This window comes from Ruditapes philippinarum, unplaced genomic scaffold, assembly GCF_026571515.1.
Source record: "Ruditapes philippinarum isolate M1 unplaced genomic scaffold, ASM2657151v2 ctg1202_1_1_1_1, whole genome shotgun sequence".
NCBI classification, from domain to species: Eukaryota; Metazoa; Mollusca; class Bivalvia; order Venerida; family Veneridae; genus Ruditapes; species Ruditapes philippinarum.
In genome coordinates, this window is record NW_026857598.1 from 164,637 (window position 1) to 181,691 (window position 17,055).

General features: G+C 35.8%; 1 protein-coding gene across 1 annotated transcript; it reads left to right on the forward strand.

Annotated features, from left to right (window-relative positions):
* Positions 1-9,191: 9,191 nt before the first annotated feature.
* Positions 9,192-10,423, forward strand: LOC132750274 (acetylcholine receptor subunit alpha-like; the record flags this gene model as incomplete). The annotated part of the gene is made up of 2 exons (XM_060740219.1): positions 9,192-9,356; positions 10,130-10,423. Coding segments are annotated over exons 1-2 (459 nt in total), but the record flags the coding sequence as incomplete, so codon positions are not given.
* Between the last annotated feature and the right edge of the window lie 6,632 nt (positions 10,424-17,055).

Here is a 17,055-nt window from a genome sequence, read left to right on the forward strand (position 1 = left end):
CATACTACATAACTAATCAAGGGCCATAACTCTGAGTTAAAGTGTCTGATCGGAACAAGCCGACGATATGCGCATCTCCTCTTGATATTGATGATTCCATAAAGTTTCGTTGAATTCCAGCCAGTTGTTGCAGAGAACATCTCCGGAAACGAAATACGGACGGACGGATGGACGGACAACGCCAAAACTATACCCCCCTCCCGATGCCATCGGCGAGGGATAATTACACTTCCGGTAGTGGAATCGGAAATCACGGAACACTTCGATGATAGGTTGAACATCAACAATTCATTCATATCTATTTCACTCATTTCATTAATTAACAAGGAAATATTGAAAATTTATACTTGTATTTAAATCATAAGAGTTTTTTGAATCATAGGTCGCACCTAATTTTTATATCATTCAATACCAAGTAAATGCTTGGCCCTAATAAACTCGTTTTACTCAAGCCAGCATAAACATAATTTTTGATTTAGCTTTAATACGTAAAATATAGAAACAAATAATAGGAAAATGCAAATCATTTGCTCAGATAATGCTTGGTATGGGACTCAATAACGTGAAGATGGATAACGCAACACCTCGACAAACAATAAGCTCCGACTTTAAACGTATAAAAAGTAGTGCTGTAAACATAAACAGATCGAGGGTCTTATATTTTTACAATGGTTAACAAATGTATATATTTCACATCCGAAGGAAAATATTGTCTGTTTCGGAAATTTTTTTATTTAAAATAAAGTTTCCTTTTAAAAGGAAAGGCTTGCAAAGTTGTGCCTTCATCCCAACCCTTTAAAATTGTTTTTTTCTTTGGTTTCAATTTATTATCACATTTTTTTAATTACGGTATTTGTATATCATAAAGGGTTTATTTAGTTGTTTTTTTTTTTTTTTGGAAAACCGAATATTTTTTGTCAAAACGATTTGAAATCTATTCTCTATTGTATAAAACTAATAAAGAAAATGATCAATCGTAAAAATACTAACGTGATAGTGAAGGAAAACAAGTGTGCACATTTCATTTCCCCTTTTTCGCAGCGAAATCATTCCTTTGCTTTATAGACAAGTAAATGCACTAAAATACTTCGTTACGTGGTACCAATTAATAAGCATGTATCAACTATGTTACACAATTACAAATAGACGATGCGCTATCTGTAGATCAGCACGTGGCAAGGTTAATGATATGCATGGGCTATTTTTAGATTACCTCACCAAGAAGTTGAATTGCGTTCAGTAGATCTAAATATAACTCGATCATGCGTGATTTGGTAAGCAGGACCACCCTTTGAAGACGGAATACTACTACAGTCACCATTCTCTATTGTATAAAACTAATACAGACAAAAACAATTATAAAAGAAACTAACTTTTGCGTCTTGAAAAACAATTGAAACGGAACAATTTCGTTTATAATTTAATACGGTTTAAACCGATAAATCAAGTAAAAATAGAAATCCTATTTATATAAACAAACTGGGGATTACCGAACTAAAATAGCTTAGATTTCCGTAATATTACTTCGTCTGATTCCGCAGTTTGACGGAATCGCCCGAATTGTCACGATTGCAATCGGAACTACATCGGCTATTATCATTAATCCGAAGAGTGACGGAAAAGGCCGAAAAGTTGCGATTGGCACGATTGCAGCTGGTTTCCCGTTCAATCATGCACCAACAGATGTAAGCAGGAAACCACGTACCTAACCGGAACAAGTTTTCCAAATGAAATGGCTTGCGGCTGCAAGCCATAAAAAAGACTGACACTCGTAATCAGTTTAAGCTACACACTGATTTGCATTTGTAACCAAATCCGGAATAATGGCAACAATATACATTTTGTACTTTTGGTTTCTACAACCATAATGATAAAATATATATGTATAAATAATTTACTGCTGGCATGATATATTGGAATAAACTTAGTCAACAACCCCAAGTGTAAGTGGTAGGAACTAGGACTAGGATGAGCACAGTCATTTCTGATGGCATTATACACGAAGCTAAAACGCGTAGTTTAAAATCTGCAAATATAGTTCTTTATAAATATGCTGCGAAGAAAAACATTGTTTGGTGTTTGGGAAAAAAATTAAATGCGCAGCATCTGTTACATAAATCAAACGGAATATACGATTTGGTATGCATCAATGTATTTTGCTTTTAACTGTTTGAATATGAGTAATATGATACATGTAAACAAATAAAAGTATCTATCGTGCAAACATCAACATTTCCAATATTGTGAACCATGCCACCAATTTAGAGCCAAACCAGCCTTAAATCAGTTTGACCAGGCTCCATACTGTTTGCTGACTAGGCTCTATTTACTGTTGGCCACAGGTGCTTGAAACAAACTTTTTTAAGATTTATATGGGCTATCTACTATAATAAGATCTAAGGTCTCCAACAGAACAAAAACATCATGCTGAACAGACAAGAACACTGCTGCAAGAAACGACCAGATCACGGTTATCTCTTTTTTTCGACATTCGAAAGGATCAATCCAAGCGTAAAATCTTTTTAATTCATTAAAATTCTTCAAATAGCAAAGAAATGAGTAAAAGTTTCACAAAATGCCAATATTTTCAATCCATGTCGTTTTCGACGTCCATACAAAGACGATTTCTGGTCGACTCCTACGAAATAAACAGAAAACGTCTAAAATTTCCTCATAAATTTCATAAACAAACTCTTTTTCTATCGATCTGCGAAGTCTTAATTGAACTAGAGCCCTCTATGTACGTAACTATCTTAAAAATATTGGTTGTAGAAGCGGAGGTCATGTAAAGTTCGCCATTTTGATTTTGAAGTGACAGGTGAATGAAGCAAAGAAATAGTATTATACGATTGGTCAATAGTATTCCGATTATATCTTAACCAATCATATCACAGTATAATATTCAGAGCGGAACAGTATATACATGCTCTATGCTTAAGATCAGTTAAGACTTGCAGATCAATAGGAAAAAAGTTTGTTTATGGAACGTACGTGGAAATTCTAGCCGTTTTTTGTTTATTTCGTAAAAATCGACTATAAATCGTGTTTGTAAACATGAATGGTATGGACGTCGAAAACGAAATGAATTGAAAATAATGGCATTTTGCGAAACTTTCCCCAATTTCTTTGCTATTTTAGGGATTTTAATGAAATAAAAAGCGTTAACACTTGGATTGATGCCTTTAAATAGCGACCACAAAGAGATAACCGTGATCTGGTCGCTTCTTGCAGCAGTGTTCTTGTTTGTTTCGCATGGTGTTTTTGTTTCGTTGGAGGCCTTATATCTTTATATACATATAGACCGGTTATGGTAAATATTTGATTATGTGACTAGCGACGGTGCTGTTGGCTGTCTGGGCTTCAAACTGTTTGCTAACCATGATTCGTACTGTTGCCTACTTAGGATTCATACTGTTGTCTGATCAGGCTTCATACTGTTGGCTGACTAAGTTCTATATACTGTTGGCTGACCAGGCTCTATATACTGTTGACTGACCAGGCTTTCTATACTGTTGGCTGACTAGACTCTATATACTGTTGGCTGACCAGGCTCTATATACTGTTGGCTGACTAGACTCTATATACTGTTGGCTGACCAGGCTCTATATACTGTTGACTGACCAGGCTTTCTATACTGTTGGCTGACTAGACTCTATATACTGTTGGCTGACCAGGCTCTATATACTGTTGGCTGACCAGGCTCTATATTTACTGTTTGCTGACCAGGCTCTATATACTGTTGGCTGACCAGTCTCCATACTGTTGGCTGACGACCAGGCTTCATACCGGCTGCTGACTAGGCTCTATAAACTGTTGGCTGTCTGGGCTTCAAACTGTTTGCTGACCTAGGTCCGTACTGTTGGCTCACCAGGCTTCATACTCTTGGCTGACCTAGTTTCGTACTGTTTGCCTAACCTGGCTTCATACTGTTGGCTGACCAAGCTTCATACTGTGGGCTGACCAAGCTTCATACTGTTGGCTGACCAGGCTTCATACTGTGGGCTGACCAAGCTTCATACTGTTGGCTGACCAAGCTTCATACTGTGGGCTGACCAAGCTTCATACTGTTGGCTGACAAGGCTTCATTACTGTTGGCTGACCAAGCTTCATACTGTGGGCTGACCAAGCCTTCATACTGTTGGCTGACAAGGCTTCATACTGTTGGCTGACCAAGCTTCATACTGTGGGCTGACCAGGCTTCATATTCTTGGCTGACTTGGCTCTATACTAATGGCTGTCCAGGCTTCATACTGTTGGCTGACCAGGCTTCATACTGTTGGCTGACCAGGCTTCATACTGTTGGCTGACCAGGCTTCATACTGTTGGCTGACTAGGCTTCATACTGTTGGCTGACCAGGCTCCATACTGTTGGCTGACCAGGCTTCATACTGTTGGCTGACCAGGCTTCATACTGTTGGCTGACCAGGCTTCATACTGTTGGCTGACCAGGCTTCATACTGTTGGCTGACAAGGCTTCATACTGTTGGCTGACCAGGCTCCATACTGTTGGCTGACCAGGCTTCATACTGTTGGCTGACCAGGCTTCATACTGTTTGCTGATTAGGCTTCATAGTGTTGGCTGACCAGGTTCCATACTGTTGACTGACCAAGCTTCATACTGTTGGCCGACTACTAGGCTCTATATACTATTGGCTGACTAGGCTCCATACAGTTGGCTGACCATGCTTACTGTTGGCTGACCAGGCTCCGTATACTGTTGGCCGACTACTACGCTTCATACTATTGAAGAAATTTGACACTTAACCTGCTGAAACCGAAAATGATAGACCTTCTCTACAGAAATAGACACAAACCAATCAACACTTCTGTAGTATAAACATACTCTTTACTACATGCTGACTATAAATAACAATCTTAATATCACCAAAGCTGATAAGATTGAAACAAGGTCAATTCAACGTAATTAAAACATGACAGTTTCAAGATGGAAACAGGGTCAGTTGTTTTAAACACTGACAATAACCGAATACGCTCTATCACCTGAAAATAACATTCTCAAAGTGTTCTCTGACTTGATATTCAATGATGCAAATTGATGTAAACAACTGTTTGTGTTTTCATTTTTTTCTTAATTTTCGCGATCGATTTTTTGTTGTTGCTATATCCGTCCTAATTTAGTAAAAAAACTATGGACTTGGTGTTTCAAATGAATTTATTAATAAATGTACGTATCTGCTAAAGTATCTCAAAAAACAAAAAGCAGCGTCTGTTTCCATCACTCAATAAAATGTACCCCCTCCCATTTGACGATATTTTGCGAAAAATCGACTGCTTATAGGCGTTTTGCGGAGGAATAAAGCGAGTAATTTCGTAAAAGGGAGACAATCAATACCTCTTCAACATTGAATTATTTGAACCGTGTCATGACAAAACCAACATAATTGGTTTGCGACCAGCATCATCGCAGTCTGATCAGGATCCATGCTGTTCGCTTACAAACTCTATAACCAGTATAGAAACCGATTGCGAACAACATGGATCCTGATCAGACTGCACGGATGCGCAGGCTGGTCTGGATCCATGCTGGTCGCAAACCCATTATGTTGGTTTTGTCATGACACGGCTCATTTATAGTACACTTGCAGTCAGATAAAAATGTGTGTCTGGGAAGGACTTAATCTAGTAACTTATAATTTGTTTCATGTTTTAAATGTATGTGCTGCAGTAACATTATGTTCAAAAATTGAAACTAAAAGTCTCTACTTTCATCAAACAAGTACTTGTACTATTGGGGTTTTTGTATCACAATTCCTAACATGGAAAAACATGTATTTCCCTTTCCAAACTTGCCTTTGAAACTAGTAAAACACATCAATATCTTCAGGTTTAAAATTATGAATTAACAAGAGCTGTCACGCAAGTGACGAATGCACCCGAAAAGGTTTCTTAAGCATGCAGGTTTTATGAAAAGAAAAGAGAATGAAAGTAACAAATTGCTTAGAAATGAAGTGCTATTTATAGCAAACTTAACACCTTTGGACAAGGGTCTTGGATGCGAAACAACATCTTGATGTGGTAGACATTTATGCCAAGTCTTTTTAAATCCTTCAATGCATGACAATGTTACAGTTTTGAAACTAATGTATACCTCCAAACTCTTCTTATAGGAAAATATTAGTGTGACCATGACCTTGGAGGTTGGAGCATGGGTCTTACACACAATATATCATCTTGATGTGATAGATATTTGTGCCAAGTTATTTTTAAATCCTTCTATGGTGACAAAGTTATTGTCCGGCCACATATGTGTGTACCTATAATCTCTAATTGTGAAAGCGTGAACCTTCAGAATATAAGTGTGACCTTGCCCTTTGAAAAGAAACTTGGTTCTTAGACGCAACACAACATTGTCATGTGATAGACATTTATGCCAAGTTATTCTAAAATCCTTCGATGCATGACAACGTTACAGTCCGGACACAAATGTGTGAGCATATATAAACTCTTATTGTGATAAAGTGAAACTTCAAAATGTTAGTGTGACCCTAACCTTTGAGGTAGGGACGTGATTCTTAGACGCGACACATCGTCTTGATGTGGTTGACATTTATGTCAAGTTATAGTAATATCCTTTGATGCATGACAAAGTTACATCTCGGACAAGATTGTGTGTACCTATTAACATTAATTGTGATAAAATGAACTGCAAAATGATAATGTGACCTTGACCTTTCAGGTAGGGACGTAATTCTTAAATGTGACACATTGTCTTGATGTGGTTAACATTTATGCATAGTTATTTTGAAATTATTCGATGCCTAACAAAGTTACAGACCGGACACCAATGTGTGTTTCTATAAACTCTAGTTGTGATAAAGTGAACTTAAAAAATGGTAGTGTGATCTTGACCTTTGAGGTATGGACGTGATTTTTAGACGCGACACATCGTCTTGATGTGGTAGACATTTATGCATAGTAATTCTAAAATCCCCCAATGTATGACAAAGTTACAGTCCAGACAAGATTGACGTGGAGACGCATAGACAGTGAAATATGGGCCCCTTAAAATACACTAAGGAAAGTTCAGATTCGAGCCTACGGGCAAAATTTTCATTACCTAGACCGTTGTGAAAATGATTGTCCAGCCATTAAAAACAACCTTTATCACTATTTCACGTTTATATTAAGCTTCCAAAGGTGACTAACCTTAGTCTCTTACTCTTCCTGTTCATGAAATATCAATCAGAAAACGAGCGCATTCGTGCTAAAAATCCATTGGCATAAACATAGACTAATACATCTTTGTCAGCCCTGTACGAGTCAAAATCAATTCAATGAAATAAAATATATTACAAAATACATTAAGAAGGACCACTCACTCTGATACAAGATTAAAGATATGAGATTCAAGTGGTGTTTCGATTGCCGTCTACGCCATTGTATATCATCTGTTCGGTATTTTGTAACGGGTATCCTGATTAGCCAACAGCAACGAAACCGGAACGTTTCGCACAAGGATGCCTGATTTCCTTATTTTTTTACACATTTCAGATGAACACAGGGTTTTTCATCAATCTGGTCATATTTTTTCCTCCCAGGTCCGATACTCGTGCCTGTGATAAATTATATGAAATAAACATGCAATAAAATGCAAGAATATGCATAACTTTAAATTTTCCGAAATCCTGATTTTCGATCTATTCTTAAACAAACTTCTGTTGCATTTTTTACTGCTGCTACTACTCTCTTACATGTGCTTCATGCTTCATTTGTCACTTAAAGTGGACTGTTAATTAGAATTTAATAATTATTAAAGTGATACAGACATTCTTCAGCAAGTTCAACAGCATCCTCGGTAACTCATGCTTACTCGTTACACATACACTTCATTCGTACCCCTGGGAAAATTAGATATGGAAAATTCGTAGACATGAATAATTAATGAGTTGAAATTTTATAATGCGATTGGATGAACTTAAGCGAAATTAGTACCCGCAGGTTCTGACGATGGTTCAACTGGAACTAATTATAACTTCAATACTGTCGACTCCACTTATAACGGATCGCTTATAACGAATCATCGTTAATAGCGAACTAACTCTATCCCCGGCCGATTCCTTCTTTATATTATATTTAATCACACCGCTTTATATGTACCCGCTGTAAACGAATTTTCAATGATTAATAGTTTAATTGTTTTTATAGCAAGTTAGTGTAACATTTGATACAGTTCTATGGACGAATAATGCTTGTCAAACACAACGTTCTTTGTTTTGCAAATGGAAAATTCGTAACATTTTAACTACTTTCTCTTATCATTTATGGCAACTTCTCGCTATAAAGAGTATAGGCATATTTCAATATTTGTTTTTACTTAAATCTGTACTTGCAAGACAAAAAGAATTGACACAAAGTTTACAGAGCACTCAAGGAAAGATTTAAATACATTATTCCTTTATCGCAAATTGTTGGCTGAACCAAAATATGATGGAAATTTTTTTTTAACATTCTATATCGAAGAAAAATGTATTCATTACCCAAATTTATATGAATTTATGTTTTAAAAAAATTAACTTGTATTAATTTGGAACTGATATAAAACATATTTTCTGGCATTTTTTTGTAATAAATGCCCATTTTTCAACTTTAAACATGTGTTATCTTATATTTTTATAGTAGGAGGTGTCCAGAGACCCATACGTATCATGCCAAAATTAAATAATGTTAAAATGAAGATGTTGACAGATTCAGTAAATCTTAGCATTTAAAATAAACAAACAATTAATAAAAGAGAAACCGTCGCCTATGTAAGTCTTATTCATGATGCTAATGATGATGAAAATGATGATGGTGTTGATGATGATAATAATGATGAAAATAACGATGATGATGGTATTGGTGGTGATGATTACAATGATGATGAAAATAATGATAGTGTTGGCGGTGGTGATGATTATGATAATTGAATAAAGTACTAAAGAATGATCGTGATAACAATCACAAAGCAAATGTTTACTTAGCAACAGCCAACGGTATTGCGAATTAATAATTAAATATTTGATTCTATATTGAATTGACTAGAATCAAATGAAACACAAAAGACCCATTTGATGTATCAATATTCCTGAATCAAACTTCATTAGAATGATTGAAGAACAATATATTATCACATCGACGCAATATATAAATGGATCTCACTATTTGCGTATGAACAGTGAATGATTCAAGAAATGGAGAAATGTGGAATAATTCTACTGTTGATGACTATGTCTGCCTTGCATCCAGCGACTTGCTACTTGCATAGTGACATGACTAGACTAATCGAGGATCTTTTCAACGACACAAGATACAGCAGACTTATCCGCCCAATTTATAACCAGGATAAAGTGATGGAGGTAATGGTTGACGTTCGCGAGTTCGCATGATTCAAATGCAGTATGTTTTTGCTTTAACCTTAAAGATCCGGTAACTCAGTTCTATATGGTTTAATATCATAAATATAATGCTCAAATGAAGATTTATAAAAATTGTAGGTTCCAAAAAGCATGCTTTTTCTAGATATTTCCAAATTTACTGTTCATGTTAATAAAGAGAGGTAATTACAAAAAAATATTTTCTATAAAGTCTAAGGCAAATTTATCAAAAAGAAAGGAATGCATATATCTTAATGATTACATGTCATGTGGACACATTATTTGAAGTACATATTTTACATATTCTTCGATATTTGAAAATTGTTTTAGAAGCATAGTTATATACATATATCAAATTTCATTTAAGTGTGGTAACAACCTTAATTACAAAATACAGGATCTTTAAACTGCTTGAATCGATTGGCCTGGTCATCTGTGCAATCTTACAAGACATTATATTGTGCTGTTGTTTTCCTCTTTTTTTTTACTTTTACTCTTTTTTGTATTTTGATATTCAAATATCGTAAACTTTGAAGGACTGTCGATACAAAACTCAAAGCCGACCAAGTACATTACGTGAATTCTGAATATTGAGGATAAATATTTAACAGTAAGTTAAAACCCATATCATACTTTAATCAAATTCCAAATAAACTTACTGCTGAATTAAGTTTAAAATATATTTAATGAATAATTTTATGAATAATTTTATGAATTATTTTAATTTAAATAAATTCTTTTTTATACACATGCAGGTCAACATTACTCCTGGAATTATGACTATTGAAAGTCTGGACTTAACAACGAGTGAGCTTCTTACTATAATGTATATTCAGATATCATGGATCGACGAGTTTTTGATGTGGAATCCCTTTGAGTATGGAGGGATCACAAAGTTACCCGTACCTTACGAAAAACTTTGGATACCACCTTTATCACAGTCAAACGGAGCATTGAAAGAGAATTCAGGCCAAATAATAAATCCTGGATTTGCCCCAGTTTTCGTTTTACCTAATGGATACGTGCTCCTCGTTACTACAGGATACTACGTAACTAAATGTAAAATAGACACTAGTTTGTATCCATTTGACTCGCATGAATGCACTTTTTATTTCTTTTCCGCATTGAATGATATCACAGAAATGAAGTTGAATTCTCACACATCTGATTTTGCCTTCGGGTTACTTCAACAAAATGATGCATGGCGTTACACAAAGACTGATTTTAAAAAAGGCACATATTCAGCCGAGAACGTTGCATACACTTTAGGCAGGCTTCAGTTTACGATAACACTAAAACGAAGACCTATATTTGAAATCATAAATGTTTTTCTGCCGATTCTTCTGTTAACAGTTCTAAACCTTGCGGCTAATTTTGTTCCTGTCAATTCAGGCGAGCGTCTCTCATTTTCGATCACTTTATATCTTTCATTTGTATTCATAACGTCTGCAATGGTAGATGAAATGCCTCATGTCGCAAAGAATATAGCGTTTTCCTCTTACATCATGCTTTCTTTAAACGTCCTCAATACCGCAAGTGTACTTTGGAGTGTGTTTATGGTGCGAATGGCAACTTGGGAAAATAAAACGACACCGGTACCAATTTCTTTGCAGAGAGTTATAAGATTTTTCCAAAATATAGGTTCGACCACTTCTACAAAAGTCCATCCAAAAATGAACACAACCGATGACGATTCCGATACAATCTCAACGGATAAAGGTCTTGAAAATTCTGACATTCATGAAAATGAAATACCGATAGTTGAAAAAGAATCAATATTGTGGTCTGATGCAGTGAAAGTCTTTGACAAGATTTACTTTACGGTCACGACTATTTTAGTCACATGCGTTATTCTAGTCATGATTTGCCTGTGGCATCTTTCTGAATGAAAAGCTGTTGTCCTTTCGTTGATTAGATTTTATGTATGATTGACAAAATAAGTCAAATATTCATCATGAAAGTAAGTAATATTTTAAATTATACTGAAGCTGTTACCAAGTGATGTTATCAAAGACTGAAAATGAAAGTAACTTTATCTATTTTCATATTTACATGTATTTTTCTTCAATTTTCTTGCGCAAGATATTGTAATTCTCCCTCAGTTTCATTCATATTTCAAATTTAATAAAATCTTAAATTAGGATAAACTCTTACTTGAGCCGTAACATTTATGTACACAACCTTAAATAAGGAGTTTTTAGAGTTATGCTAGGATTTCTAGAAACAATATTTCCTAAATGAGATTATTTTCCAGAATAAACCATCTTTTTTGTTACTTACACTATTGTAACCGTTTAAAAGCTTGTGTTATAATATTTGGCTATTTGTTGCTTGCAATGGCACAAAAATTCTCAATCAAATAATCAAGAACATAAACTTAACAAAAATGAACAAAAGGCAAATAAAAGACGGAATTACAAAATAAATATATTTGCACAAACTTCAACGGGATGTTTACAAAAATACAGTCCGATTGGGAGCAGTTTTGCAGGTGCGCGATGACGTAGTTTCCTACCATTGCAACTATATCAGCGCTGTTTTGCTTACAACTACGATGCTTGATCTTTATGAATAAAATTAAATCATCACAGAAAGGAAGTGTATCTCTATGTTATTCGAATTCCGTGTTCATAAATCAGTGAGAATTATAAAGTTTGTAAAGATATGGTGAGTCATTTTTCTAGTCCATTACATTTCTATATCGAGCATTATTTAGTTAATAATATTTTCCTTGGTATAAGCAACTTTTTTACCATTAACGTGGAGCCCATCATCAAACATCTATGCTACTTCATAACTAGAACTCCGCGAGTCGGATGTGTCGCCTTGTGAACAATATAGTTTAAGAGAAATTGCCAGGACAAAAATGAAGAAAATAAAGAAGTGCAGAGTACCTGTTCTTGTACAATGCACTTTTTCTTAATAAGATCGATCATCCTATTAAGTTTAAAGACCATAGCTTTTATACTTTAGGTGAAATGGCCTGGACAAAAATAAAGTATGAAAATTAACAAAGGGCAATAACTCAAAAAATAAGAAATGCAGAGAACCGGTTCTTGTGTACTGCACTTCTTGTTAATGAGCATATGAAGTTTAAAGACCATAGCTTTTATACTTTAGGAGAAATGGCATGGATAAAAATAAAGTATGAACATTAACAAAGGGCAATAACTCAAAATAAGAAATGCAGAGTACTGGTTCTTGTGCACTGCACTTCTTCTTAATGAGATCTATCATCCTATGAAGTTTCATGTCCATAGCTTTTATACGTTAGGAGAAATGACCCGGACAAAAATAAAAAGAGCAGAGTACCGGTTCTTGTGCACTGCACTCCATCATAATAAGATCTATCATCCTATGAAGTTTTAAGTCCATAGCTTTTATACTTTAGGAGAAATGGCCTGGACAAAAATGAAGTATGAAAATTAACAAAGGGCAATAACTCAAAAAATAAAAAGTGCAGAGTACCGGTTCTTGTGCACTGCACTTTTTCTTGATGAGATCTATCATCCTATGAAGTTTCAAATCCATAGCTTTTATACGTTAGGAGAAATGACCTGGACAAAAATAAAGTATGAAAATTAACAAAGGGCAGTAACTCAAAAAATAAGACATGCAACTCAAAAATTAAGAAGTGTAGAGTACTGATGCTTGTGCACTGCACTTCGGGTTATTGAAAGAAGCATGCATACCAAGTTTGAAGTCAATCCGACTTATAGTGACTGAGTTATGCTCCGGACAAGCTTAAGGAGACGCCGACAATGACGCCGCCGACAAAAGTAACCACTTTATGTCGCCTTAAAAGGCGACACAAAAGTGTCTTCCTCTACGTTTCAACTTCCGGATGAAAATGATCCGTTTTGTAATAGTACATATCCGTTCATTTGTTGCTAGATTTACGGGCAATTGTCTTCACAGTAAATATGCTAGAATTTAATAACATACAATTCGACGGCTCATATCTTGCGTCTTACATGACGCTCTCTTCTTTACTTTCTGTTCGACACAGTTTTTGTGAGCCGTTATTTCTTAACCATATACTTTCTCAAAAGAATTTCAATTATTTCATTCTGGCTTTTCAGTTATTTTCTTCTGTCAGAAACGAGATTATTGAGCACTGACTGTGCCTGCATTTTCAGTTAGGTTTCTTTTATCTCCTTCCACAGTTTTATTTTGAGAAGACGCTACTCGATTTATTTCGTGGTCACCATATACGAATGCGCATATACGAGGATTGATAAAAAGTTCTTGGCCCGATGAACTTCCGGTAGTCAGAGAACCCAATTAATGGTCTTACTTTTCAATATAATCGCCTTCTACATCAATGCACTTTGCCCACCTGTGTTCCAACTTGGTTAACTCTTCAAAATAGAACTCTCTATTTTGGTCCTCAAAGAACTCATTGACCGCCTCCATGACACCTTCATTGCTTCTAAAACGTCTACCATTGAGCTTGGCTTTCAGTATAGGAAACAGGTAGAAGTCAAAGGGGGCCAAGTCCGGAGAATATGGGGACGGGGAAGTATTTCAAAGCCACAGTCACTTGCAGCAGCCATCGCAACTTGGGATGTGTGAGCTGGCGCATTGTCGTGCAGGAGCAGAACGCCTTGAGTCAGTTTGCCCCTCCTTTTACGCGCAATTTCTTAATGCAGACGTCTCAATTCGTCTGCATAGTACCTTTACTTTTATAGTACGACCTTGCTCAAGATAGTCAAGATTATCCCCTGACTATCCCAAAAAAATGAAGCCATCATCTTCCCTGCTGATGGCACCCTCTTGAATTTCTTCAAAGAGGTTGAGCCAGGGTGCTTCCACTGCATGCTCAGTTTTTTGGTTGTTTTTTTTTATTCTGGATCAAAGTGATGGACCCATGTTTCATCCTGAGTTACGATCCGGTAGATAAAATCAGGTTCATTCTTCTAGCGAGACAAAATATATCTTGAAATGTCAAGCCTGGTCTGATTCTGGTGCATCATCTAGCGGAAACCTTTGATATGCCATAGACATCAGTCAGAATTGCCTGAAATGATCCAAAGCATATACCCACTTTCCTAGAAAATTTCTTTGCAAGTCTCGCCTTCTGTCGCACATGACCAGATCGTGCACATCTTCGGCAGTTTTATCGTTGGTGGCCTCTTTTGGCCGCCCGTGCCCCTCATCATCTCCGTTGCTCTCCCTGCCCCTCTTAAATACAGCAGCTCATTTTTCTCATAATGCTATAGGAAGGCTTTCCAAGTGTATCCTTGAAGTCTTCATGGATTTCCTTGGGGACATCTTTTTCTTAGAGAGGTACTTAATGACACCTCTGATTTCAACTTTCTCCATTTGGTCTAAATGACACACCCCTCTACTGATCAAAGTGTGTTTTATGTTACTTAATCTGTGTAAAACCGCGTGTAACTCGGTCAGTTATCTTCAGTAAGATATCGGTATCGACGTATCGTGTGTGATTGTCAGTGTAGTGGCTAGAAGTATATCGGGCCGAGAACTTTTTGATCATACCTCGTTCATGTACTACATTTCAATTAATCTGTGACCAGCAAGAAACAATAATCACTAAAAGTACACAAGTACAAATGTTGCTGCAATGCAGCAATTGGGAAGCTCCGCACAAAAATGCACTCATTACAGATACCTTACCAAATTATTCCTACGCACAGGTCATGTTATATTCAGATTAAGTACTATTGTACATTTTTTTTCCGAATGTTTTGTAAACCAGTTTTTTGCATAATTATACCTATCTTATGCACTGTCCATAAGAGAGGGACCAGATATTTAATTTAAAAAATGCTTTCACTGATGCCTAACTGGTAAGGAAAGTAATTACATTGAATACAAACAAGACTTACAAGACTTGTAAATGTTATGTGACATGACTGTACTGTGTTCTGTTTGTGTCACTACTGTAGTCAGTAACATAAGATGATAAAAATATCAAAGTCTGTTTTTTTATTATTACAATTGTAACAAATATACAAATACATGTAGAAACAAAATTTAAGGGACTAATATTATAATATAGTAATATTACATGCATTTTTATCATGTCAAATTAAAAAAAATGGTTTCTCTCAATACTGAAAGTAGAACACACTCTGGAATGAAAAAATGGGATGAATTTCACAAAGTCCAAATTCAGAAATTTTGTTGTTATACACGCGTTACATGGTGCTACAGTGTTTATCAGTATAATAGAAGACTGTTACCTGAATTTAAGGCAGGTATGAGGAAATTAACTAACATCATGTTCGTACGAGTCAAATAAAAAAAGATATAAAAGCTATTTGACATTGGTGATGTATAAAAAATGATTGTTAATTGATTTATTGGGAGATCAATATACTATTTTGTTGAATTACTTTAAAACCCACTGTGTTTACATTCATAAAACAAGAGGGCCATGATGGCCCTGAAGTCGCTCATCTGTATATAGCCCCCCCGGAGCGGGGCAAGTTTAAACCCCAGGGCTTTTATTTGAATAAACTTGGTAGACACCCGTTAGCAGATGTTTCATGCTAAACATCTAAGGTCTAGCTTGTTGGGTTTTTTTTAAAAAGATTTTTTAAGTTTTTTCTTTATACATATACTAGTATTTAAAAACAATGACACTCCTGGGGCAGGGCCAGTTTTGACCCCAGGGCTTTTATTTGAACAATGTTTGTAGACACTTACTAGAAGATGTTTCATGCTTAATATCTAAACTCTAGCTGTTCGGGTTATTTCCAAGAAGATTTTTAAGTTTTGCTATACACATATAAGGAAAATCAATGTCCCCCGGGGCGGGGCCAATTTTGACCCCAGGGCTCTTAGTTTAACAAACTTGGTAGACATCCATTAGAACATGTTTCATGCTAAATATCTTAGCTCTAGCTCTTTGGGTTTTTTAAAAGAAGATTTTTAAGTTTTTACTATATGCATATAGGAAAAATCAATGGCCCCCTGGGGCGGGGCCAATTTTGACCAAAGGGCTTTTATTTGAACAAACTTGGTAGACACCCATTAGAAGATGTGTCATGCTAAATATTTTAATTAGCTCTAGCTCTTTGGGTTCTTTAAAAGAAGATTTTTAAAGTTTTTACTATATACATATAGGGAAAATCAATTACCCCCTGGGGCGGGCCAATTTTAACCCCAGGGATTTTATTTGAACAAACTTGGTAGACACTCACTAGAAGATGTTTCATGCCAAATATCTAAGCTCTAGCTCTTTTGGTTTTTTAGAAGATGATATTTAAAGTCTTTTTTTATTTTGGTTGCCTTGGCAACCAGAGTTCTGCATGGAATTAAATTCTTTGAACAATTTTCAAAGGTGACCACCAAAGGATCATTTCTGTAAAGTTTGTTTGCAATTGGCCGTGTGGTTTAGGAGGAGATGTTGTTTGAAAAGTTTGACGCCATTTTTTGAAGGACGCACGACGCACGACGGACGCAGAGTGATGACAAAAGCTCACCCTTGAGCACTTTGTGCTCAGGTGAGCTAAAAACATTACTCCCCATGTTCAAACTGCAGACCAACGTTCTGTTGTTCAAATTTCATAGTATTCGGCACAAAACCAAATGCCTTCAAAAAAATAGAATCAACATCTTACTGAAACAATTCGAGAAATCGAGGTCGATATAAATATTCGCGCCATAAAAATGTCAGATTCAGGGCGGTAAAAAAAGAAAGGAGCTATAT